Below are 11315 nucleotides of genomic sequence, written 5' to 3'. Positions count from 1 at the left end.
GGTAAAACACTCCACCTATAGTGCCAGGCAAATTCCTGAACAATGAACCAAGAAACAATGAACAAGAAAGCAATGCTGAGATTGAGGACAGGGTTTAGGGATTTATTTTTTTAATGAGTTCATCATTTCCCGGAAGCACATGGAGTCTTCCCAGATATCTACTTGGTGATTTTTTTTTTTTTTTACAATGATGGTGTCCCTGAAGCTACTGAGATTTTTATCTAAAATTGTAAATGTCAGAACTTTTAGGTAATGTCTATGTTACTGAATGAGATGATTGATAGGTCTGTTGTTACTTTATGATGGGTGCTCAATTTAGCATCAAGCAGAAAAATATCAGTAAGTTTCATGAGACTACAAGTACGAGAACATTCATTTTTCTCCTTAGCTTTGGACTTGAACAATACTTCCTATATAAAGACATCCATCCAACTTTGAACTTCTTCTGAGATCTATCTATTTTACTCATGACACTTTAACAAAGCATGTGAAGGTCCACGTTCTCAAAGGATCCCAATGTATCTTTGAATTAAACATGAAATACGAGACTAGAATATTCTGACTAGCCAACTCTGTGATGGTATACCAAGCTTCTTATTTTAAAATAATTCCTAACATAAAATATTACACAGCTTCACCTGGAAACTCTCACATACACTTTGTACTACTGTTGACATAAAAGGACCAGCTATTATGCTGTTCAAGTTTTTGAAGGTTGGTTCCCTAACTTCTTGTGTTAACAGCTATAAGTTCCCTTTCACAGGGACCACTTAGTCCACACCCACCCCTCTAGGATAGATAATATCAGATCTCAGTAAGACCTTGGAGGCCCAATCCAGTGACCTCATAGTCAATCAGAAGAAGGAAATAATGATTGGGTGGGATGAATGACCAGAGACATGGGATTTAAATCCTGAGGTGTTGGTTGGTCAGATTTTGACAGCTTGGCCACATCTGAAGAGCTGTGGAGTGCACCGAGGGAGCAGTAATCACCACAGGTGAGGCCTTGCCTTAGTCAATGCATAAAGAGAAGTGACCCTGGAAGACAGCTTTGAGAGACTCCTTGGAGAATCAGGCAGAGGCCCAGGAATGAGAACGACCTAACTTCCAAAACACTTCTGCATGGAGGCAGATGAGGGTGGGGATGCCAGAGAGAAACCAGACACCTTCTGGGTTCAGGTCTATATAGTTTTCAATTCAGTGTAAATTTTTGTCCAGGGAGGAGGGTGACAGCCAGTACTATGCACACCAGGATCATGTTTATATTATCCTGAGCCTACAGAGATCATTGTATTGTAAATCACCCCTGGATAAATGGTTCTTTTTTGTGATTGACATGGGCAGAAGGAGTAGCAAGGGACATGTCACTTGTCAGTTCTTATGGGGAGTGTTGCTTAAAACACCCATCAAGGCTTGATCCTGGAGTTTCAGAATATCTTTAGTACTCCATCATCACAGTATCTATGGTTTCCTGTGGCTGTTCCATTTGAGCTTTTTCTCATTGAGTTAATGAATCTGAGGCAAATCTCAATGGTTGCATAGAGTACTAGGAATTTTGATTTTCCCAATATTTTTAAAGCAGGACTGTTCAGAATGTTTTCACTCAAGAGAGAATATTTTAAATAAGCCCATATCCTACTCTGTATGAAGGAGGTGTATGACAAAATGTAATCTCAACTTATGGGGAAAATTTGAACATAGAATCAGATGATACACAAGAGATGTTTTGTAAAATTTAAAATCCTCAGTTAACTGTTGCAAGTCTTCAGTTATATAGAATTTGACATTTGATATCCACATTCTGATCATATAAATTTACAGAACATGTAAGTTTACATTTCTAGAATTTTGCCCTCATGTTGCTTAATTTTAAAATAGCTGCATAACATCTCAAGTCTAAACTCATATTTAGCCATTTCTAAAATCTTGAGTAAATATTTGAGAGAGTTGTTGGAATATTTTATCCAGCACCAATGACCTAATTTTCTCAAAAGTGTTAGCTCATTCTCTGATTAATTTTCCTTTACTCTCTAGGTGCTTGGGACATGATTCCTGTAGTCTTTCTAACTATCCTATGCTTGGGAGTGACCTTGGCTGTTCCAACACCTGATTATAATTTGGATGCTGAATGGGAGGAGTGGAAGAGAAGCTTTGAGAAGACATATAGTCAAGTATGTCACATGGACTCACAAAGAGAGACGATGTAGAGAATTCTCATTTCTGTTGAGTGTTGATGGATATAATAGCAGCCTTAGATGCCACAGCTACCTGAGGTAGTAATGTAATATGGGGTGAACACAAGGTAGCAATTGTCTCTCTTAATCAGGGTGTTGAGAGTAGCTTAGAGTGTTGTCTTGAGATTGCTCTATGTGGTCACTATACATTTGTAGTAGTGGGTTTACCTGATCAACTAGGGCAGAGGCATAATCAGAAGTAAATGTCTTCTATTACATTTATTTCCAGGAGGAAGAGAAACACAGGAGAGCATTGTGGGAAGAAAACGTGAAAATGATCAAACAACACACAGTAGAGAATGGCCTGTGGTTGAACAACTTCACTGTAGAAATGAATGAATTTTGTGACATGGTGAGTTTTACCATAGAAATGCATGAATTTGGTGACATGGTGAGTGTGACTCAAATTGTTTCACACTTCTGCCTTTGCTGTTTTGTTGTTTAAATGGAGTCTTGATGTTCTTTCCTGTGAAGACTGGTGAAGAAATAAGAATGATGACAGATAGTTCATCTCTGACTCTGAGTAATGGGAAACACATCCAGAAACGCAATGTCAAAATTCCCAAAGCTTTGGATTGGAGAAAGGAAGGCTATGTGACTCCTGTGCGAAGCCAGGTATGACAACATCACATGGCTGTGTTACCCAACTACTAAAGGTACAGCATGTTTTTGAAAGTCTATGTTATTTGATTGTTAAATGAAATGCTATTCACTAAACATTTTTCTACAACCTGGAAGCCAAGATACTGTTCTTAGTATTTTGTTGCTAGTAATGCTTCTTTCTTGTCCCAAGGAATGAGGAATCCCTAATGCATATATATCCTAGCACTTGTGGGGTCCATATGTATACACTATCCTTTCCATGCATTACTTACTGTTAAATCTCCACCTATGGTTCCACTGTATTTCTCCTGTAAATATATTTAAGGACATTTATTGTATTGCTAGTTCCTCAACCTAGAACTGACCTTAATATTTGCATGTAATTAAAATTGTATAAAAGCTAAAAGGAGGAGGAGGGATAGGATAGGAGGTTTCTTGGGGAAATGGGGAAAGGGAATGATATCTGAAATGTAAATAAATAAAATATCCAATAAAAATATAATAATAAAACCATGAAAAAGGACATTTATAACACCTGTAGTCTAATATACCATAGCTGCTTGTTCAAATGTGTGTGTTTGTTGGACTGTCCACTGTAGCATGAGACATATCCCTATGGAGACTGACCCTTCTTAAGTAGGCCTTCATCTAATGTTACCAGCTAATTTTTTGAAAAAGAACTCAACTGCATGAATTATTGTTTCAGTGAGTACTTTTTTTGGTAGATAACTATCTTTTCTTCCCTCCTCAGGGAGCATGTGGTGCCTGTTGGGCTTTTGCTGTGGCTGGTTCCATAGAAGGACAACTGTTCAAAAAAACAGGCAAATTGCTCCCACTGAGTGTTCAGAACCTAGTGGACTGTTCCAGAACGTTTGGCACTATGGGATGTAAAGGAGGCAGAATCTACAATGCCTTCCAATATGTGAAGAACAATGGAGGTCTAGAGGCTGAGGCAACCTACCCATATGAAGCAAAGGTTATGTGAGCTTCCTGTATTATCATTTCAATTAAGGTTGGACAAGGGGAAAATGTCAGAAAAATACATTGTATTCAGAGCTCACATTGAATGTAGGATCTCTCTGAATACCATCAATGTTGTCATTACAGTATCCAAAAACTGTAAAGTTTTCTGATTCCATGGTTTTACATGGAGAATGGGCTCACCATTTTATATATACTACAGATTCACTTAAAAATCTGCCAGAAATATATCACTTCCTAGGATAATTTATACATCCCAGATGTGAGGATGTCAAAGTACAGTACAAAGTATACAGTGTTGTGCTTTTGACTCATGATACCCAGAGGGTAGGTGGAGGTAACCAAGTCTCTTAACTTTTTACCTTTTAAAGGAAGGACACTGCAGGTATCGTCCTGAATATTCTGTTGTTAAGGTCATCCGGTTTTTGGTTGTCCCAAGGAATGAAGAAGCTCTAATCAATGCTCTAGTAACGAATGGGCCTATTGCTGTAGGAATTGATGCTCAACATGAATCTTTTAAAAAATACACAGGAGGTAAGTGTGTGTTCTTCTAGATATTGATAATGAATGCTTGTGATCCTTTGGGACATGCCATGTTGATGTCTTAATATTGTGTAAAATCTGATGTCAAAAATAGGCTTTGCTAATTTTACACTTACCCATGGGAAAAAATCAGGTGTGATGTTTCTTTGTCATATGATATCTTGTGTATTCATTATTTGTCATTATCATTTAGTTTTATTTACTTTTATATACTTGGTATATCTCAAGATATGAAGGTATTATCTTTCTAGAACTGAATTCTAGAAAGCACCTTGAATTAATTATTTATGTTCAGTTATGATTTCCTGGCTGGAGAGATAGCTCAATGTTAAGAGGATGGACTGCTCTTCCAGAGGTCCTGAGATCAATTCCCAGCAACTACATGGAGGCTCACAATCATCTGTAATGTGATCTGACGCCCTCTTCTGTTGTGTCTGAAGATAGCTACAGTGTTCTCATATACATTAAATAAAGAAACCTACTATTACAAAAAAGAACTGTTTTTAATAAAAAAATACAAGATGTGAAAGTGAAATGATTGTCAACAAAGTTATACATATATACATTTATATTTATATTTTGTTGAGAACTTGAGGTTTCTTGTCAACAATGATTTGAACTTTTACTGTCATTTACTAATTTAATTTCTGTCATTTCAATTTAATTCGAAAATGCCTCATGTACTGATATTGATCATGACCATTCTCAGGCTCCTGGTGTCTTTCATTCTGTTGATCTTATTTTTCAGGTATATATCATGAGCCAAACTGTAAACGTGATTCTCCCAACCATTCTATGCTGTTGGTTGGGTTTGGTTATGAAGGCCAAGAGTCAGAAGGCAGAAAATATTGGCTGGTAAAAAACAGGTATTAATTGTTAAAAATTATTCCTATTTTAGGTTTCTAATGGATGGTCTGTTTATGGTTGGAGTTTACATACAAGTCACTGAAAGCATTGTTAAAATTAAATTGAAACAGAAACATTTTCTTTTCTTTGCTCAAATGTATGTGGTGTGTGTGGGGGGGGGCATACCACACAGGGATGCATTTGTCTATAGACCTTATGTTGACATATGTTGTCTTCCAAAGTTGTACTCTGCTTTATGTATTAATCTGGTGAATATCACTTATTCCAGATTTTTCTATTTTGGGTAATGTGCTTGTCTAGTTCACTCTATTTGTTTCTGACTTCTGCCAATACTGATTAGCTGCAAAAAATTCTGACTTTAAATGAGTTACTTTCATTTATTTGTAAGTTTTGGTATTTGTATGAGTGAATGCTATGTGTCATCTTGCAGATCAGAAGTCATCACAGTCTATTTCTAGTTTGGGGTCACTGTGAGCTCTCTGATATGGGTACTGGGTAGGAATTATTGTCCTGTGGAAGAGCTCCAAGTGCTCCTAGGCACTGAGCCATCTCTTTAGCCTCATTTTGGCTTTAAAAAGAACTTGAACTCAAGCTCCAGACCTTACACTTGTCTGATCTGGCTTTACTCTCCAGTATTTTCTGAGCCTAGAAGAATCATTATATAATATATTGTCACAGAGTTTGGATTCTGTCACTGGTTTCTTTGGGACCAACATCATATTTGTTCCAGTGATTTCCTGTTTCACATTTGTTATGTCTGAACAACCTGTGAGTGGAAAGATGTCCTAAGCTTTCCTGTTGAAACTTTCACTACTCTTGGTGAGGAAATTTTTGGTATCCCAGCAATGATCCTCTGAATTTTCTGACACAATCTATTAAGTTGGTCTCTAGCTCAGTGTTTAAACCCAGATTTCTTCCAACAATCCACTGTACTGTATCATTTCTAATAAATGGAAAACCTGATTTCTTTCAGCCATGGTGAACAATGGGGTGAAAAAGGCTATATGAAGATTCCCAGAGGTCAGAACAACTACTGTGGAATTGCTTCCTATGCCATGTACCCTATCTTGTGAGCAGTGTGGAGATAACAGGGTAGGGAAAGGCAACACATCAAGAACAACCTCATAGTCTTCAAAGTGATGACTCTGCTGTGTGCAGAAAACAGTTGAGTAATTAGGAAGTCAGGGTAAGATGTGAATTCTCTGATATCATTACTCGAGTAAGACGTGGCTGCTGGTGTAATTGATGCTTTGCACTGGTTTGTATTAAGAATTTTTGTAATAATTTGATATTAATTTTTCCTTGTACCAAATGATGTCTTCAAGAACTGAAATTTAAAATAAAATGTTGGATCTAGCATGTCTTTTCGGGAGGTGATTTTTTTTTTTTGTGAATAAACACAATATTCATCGTGGTTACCAAACTTAATGGGATGCTGTGTTCTAGGAGTTAGAGTGGGTGACTCCTCTGTGATGTATGCTTTTCTATCATTGGCTATGGTTACTGTGGAGAGTTCTGTTCATATACAAACAATACTTCTTGAAAGGCTATATGAAAATATTGACATTGTATTTTTTAGTTGACATGAATTCACCCAGTTTCATTCCACTGCCACTCTGTGGAGTGTGGTGGTACTCTGTTCCCACTGCATTATTTTGGGTTGTGACCCTCTGTTTCTAGCACCTCAGTCCTGTACTAGCTTCCCTGTGACTGTGATATAGAAACCAAGGTAACTATGTCTGCTGTTACAGGAATAAATACTCAGAAGATTCAGTGGTCAGTGTGCTGAGTGCTGACAAACCATTTCAACACAGGCTGTTGCAGTCACTCTCCTCTTTTAGTATTGTCTACATTTCGTAAGCACCGAGCTTACCTGTATGATGCATTTGACTTTGCCATAGGTATGTATTTCAGAAAAAATAGCAATCCACATGACAATTTATACATCACTTAGCTATATACTATTTAGTACTATATAAGCCTCAATCATTTAATGAAGACATTAGAATGCATCCCCAATTCTTAATGAATCACTAGAATAGTCAGATCTCATTTCAGTTCCTCTATGTTTGACATCAGAGACTGGCTTTTGGGTCTCAATAACCTTACTTGCATGGCCATAATGGAGGGATAAGTCAGGGAAATGGTATTCTGCACATCTAGATTGATGAGTAGATTTGCTTAGCCAGAATCTTCTTTACCTTTCATTCTTTAATAATCTTCTATGTTGCTTCTGTCTATTCCTTGCTGTATAATATACCAATTTATCCACACATGAAGTGAAGTATCCTCTGCCATCTTATTGCAGGACTCCATGTAAGTAACCACAGTATCTATATCTAACTGTTTGGTAACTCTTCTAATCAGATATTTAGTAATGATCATGACATCACTCTTTCTAAATTTTAGTCTCCTCACTATTCTTCTTGTACTGCACTAGAGAAGCAGGCATCATAAAGAAATGTAGACCATGCTTTAGTAAGCTTGAGTTCTCAATTTTCAACCAGTATAATTTCTCCCTTAATAGTGTCATGACTTGGTTTCAGTTAGGATAAGAGTAACAAATTCAGACTCTTGAGATATTCCATGAAGAGTTACATAGGTGTGGATTGCCCCTCATGGTGCACTTGAGAATATGTCATCCACAGTGGCTCGCATATGTGGGAGACTATAAGGTGAAGCTTATTTGACAGGGATGGTAGCCATTAAGATACTCCAAGTAGCTAATATGGTCATTTGAGAGTCTCATGATTAATCGATGGATACAGAAAATTGAGATTTGAGGGACATCAGACCAATCTACCATGGACTTTTCATATCCAGCCAATTGTGCTTGAGATGTTTTGACTTACTGGCTATAACACCTTCAGGATTTTCATGGAGTAACCTAGAGAGAGAATGTGGTGGCTTAGTTGAGTTTAGCTCTTGAAGGTTCATGGTGGCCTTATCTCATTTTTCCCCTTATTTCTTACATAACTATTGAAAGTGTGAAAGTTCCTCTCAGATTATTGGGAATTAAATAATAAATTTGTACTTTTTCTTTGAAAGATAGGAATTTTGTGGGTATTGAATCTTACTGAAAGTCTGGATCTCATATGGATTAATTGTTAACAGGCTATGAAGACCTCACAAAAATTTTGACAAGGCCAAAAATTCAGACAAGTAACAGTAAAGACTGTTGTGGAATAAGAATGCCAGGGAGTAATAATGGTGTCAGACATAATGAAGACAGTGGTGCCAAAACTGGGTGGCTTACTCATGTGAACTTCTCTGACTCAGTAGGCATTGACATTTGAAGAGTAGTATGATTCACAGGATAGCTGGGGATGGTAATTAGTTGGTGCTCCATTGTTATTCGATAGAATCACAAAGCTGCCCAGCAACTACTCCTAGGAATGCAGGTCAGCCTTCTGTTTCATGATATAATTTCTTGCTTAGCTATCCTCCAGGTTTAATAGAAGGGCCCCAGAATTGGGTAATCTCTCCTTTCTTTCCATATAAACATGTGAGAGTTTGTTTATATGGCAAACCCAAGGAGATATCCTTGATTAGTAACTTATTTTTTCCCCTGTATTTGAGATTCCCTGGAGACCTGACACAGAAGCTAATCTACATCTGCAGAAATGGAGATATGTGATTAGTCCTAACTCTCAGGAATTTTCTATTTTCTTAAGAGTTTGGGGACTTGAGAAGGCCAATGTAGATCTGTCTTGCTTTGACCTCAATGCTCTGGTTCATTCAAAAATGAATGACAAAATTGACTTTAGTTTCCACAGTTGAGCCTGGTCTCATAATATCTTGTATTAGGATATTTTGAAAAGATTATTTAAAAAATCCTTTTATTGATTCTTGGTGAATTACAAAGCATTCTTCCCAATCTGACTCATCTCCATCTTCTTTTTTATCTACCCTTGCAACCTCAGGTCAAAAATACAATCTTAAAACAAAAATAAACAAAACAGAAACAGCATCTTACCGTGGAAGCCATAGTGTTCCAGAGTGTGTCCCACAGTGTGTCCTTTTGTCCATACAGCTTTACTTGCTTCATTGCAAGGTTCATTGCAATGGTCATTGTTATGAGTCACTCGCCTGGTTAAAGGCCTCTGCCTTCTGCTCTATAAATACTGGATTCTCACTGGGCCTGTTCTTCAATATTCTATGGAGATCATGATCAAGCATTTTTGGATCTGCAATACAGGCCTTTCTCACACTTTAGGAGTTTATAGATGGAGTAGATGATGAGTGGGCCAACTCAAAGCGTTAGATCTGGGCCTAGATGATAGCTTAGTTCATCAATCAACTCTCCAGTACCAGCACCACCAAGGGGGGTAACCCTCCAGTGCTGCCCTGGCCCTGGCTACCACAGCCAATGCTGTAGCCAGTTGAAAGACTGGGCTGGTTCTCTCACTTTAACACCCTCAAATTGAGCTGGATCAAAGATCTATTGTACTGCCCAAACAAGATATAGGGCCTATTCTCTAGATTGTTCCACCTGGAGTAAGGGCCAGCTCTTCCACGTTCATGACCACAGGGCATCCTTCCCACACCTATGCTATCATGGCAGGTGATTGGTTGATCCAGCTCTTTTACGCTCTTGATCTCTGGGCTAGCTCCCCTTCACCACTGCCTGCAGGACAATTTCTACTGTGCTTCCCCAGCAGAGTGCAGGTTTCATTTTACCTAGGGCTGTAGCGGTGAGGAAGAGAGCCAGCTTTCCTGCTCTCTTGGTCCTGGGGCCAGTTCTTCTGTTGTCCACAGATGGTAAGGGGCAATAGGAGGTGAGATAGAAAAATTCATTCTCTCAGCAAATATTCTTTTCAATAGTCCACATGAATCCTTAAAATCTTAAGGATAAGCTAAGCCAAATGAGGAGATTGGGTTTCCAAAGGTTTGCAGGATTAAGAGAATAGGTCACCACTGCAACCCTGAACTGATTCCAAAAGAAATTGTCCTGAAAACTAAAAAAAAATCTCAGTGATGAATCCTAACTGGACAAGTGAAAGTCATGAGCATAATAATTAGGATGTACTAGGTGAAGATATTCCACAGGATCTACAATTAGGGAACCTAGACTTACCTACATTTGTTGTGACCTTCTCCAGCACTGAGGATGGGTTGCTATATTAACATTCCATTGATAGTCTTTATTTCTTGTACTTTTGACTAATTTCTTCCCCTCTTCTTGTTTACAAGTATAATGTATTTGATGTGGGAAATGGGGCTGTTTTATATTTATTACCACTTTAATGACACATTTTGCATACCCTAAATGTAGTTACACATGTCTATTCTGATATATTAACATCATTCTTCACTCATAGAGGTCAGAAAATTAGTAATAGGCAGTTGAGTTCTGGATGAGTGGTGCCTTTATGGTAGGGAGTTATAATACTTTAACATTAAGGATTGAAGGGAAATAAAAGAATGGGAAGAGTTAAATTGGTGGGGAATGGGAGATCAAGATAGGTCAGGGAATTATGAGAAAAATAAATAAAACTAAACACCATTCCAGAAATATGGAAACTTGTCTATTCCTGTACAAGCTTCCAGTGAGTTCTGATAGAATCCTAAACATTATAGGTTATTGCCCATGCATTTTCTTACTCCTTACTCCCAAGAACTAGATGTTAAGATCCTATTGCTGAAGACACCTTGGGTCCCTGAGCAATAAGATATCAACCTAGTACTGACACAAAACTGATTTCTCTAACTAGCTTTCACAGAAATGGATTGTGATATGCACACTACTGAAGAACAAAAGTAGTCATCATCTTTACAGAATTGTATGATCTCCAGTAAAGATTATTCTTGAAAGACAACCCATGGGTGCAATAGAGGCACAAGCACCATTTTAGTTACCAACCATGGTTTAAATTGGAGTAAATCCTGCTCCACAAGATGAAACCCATACATGACATAATTGTTGTGTCAGAAATCATGTATTATATTTCAGTCTTTGGTATTTTTCCATTGGTTGACATGTCTTCTTTTGTACCAGTACCACATTCCTTTTGTTGTGATGGCTCTGTAATATATCTTGAGATCTGGAATGGTAGTTCTTCCTGCACTATTCTTTTTTATTTAAGA

The 11315-nt window shown here is 37.7% G+C and overlaps 1 protein-coding gene across 1 annotated transcript; it reads left to right on the top strand.

Annotated features, from left to right (window-relative positions):
* The first annotated feature begins 2045 nt into the window (after positions 1-2045).
* LOC114632754 (cathepsin 7-like) lies at positions 2046-6301 on the top strand. The gene is made up of 7 exons (XM_028781376.1): positions 2046-2171; positions 2464-2586; positions 2709-2849; positions 3589-3813; positions 4190-4352; positions 5110-5227; positions 6202-6301. The coding sequence occupies exons 1-7, from the start codon at positions 2046-2048 to the stop codon at positions 6299-6301; spliced, it is 996 nt and encodes a 331-aa protein (XP_028637209.1).
* Positions 6302-11315: the final 5014 nt, after the last annotated feature.

This window comes from Grammomys surdaster, unplaced genomic scaffold (assembly GCF_004785775.1).
Source record: "Grammomys surdaster isolate TR1022 unplaced genomic scaffold, NIH_TR_1.0 414, whole genome shotgun sequence".
Classification (NCBI taxonomy): domain Eukaryota; kingdom Metazoa; phylum Chordata; class Mammalia; order Rodentia; family Muridae; genus Grammomys; species Grammomys surdaster.
The sequence above is the reverse complement of the archived record's forward strand: the minus strand, read 5'-3'. Positions and strand labels throughout refer to the sequence as shown.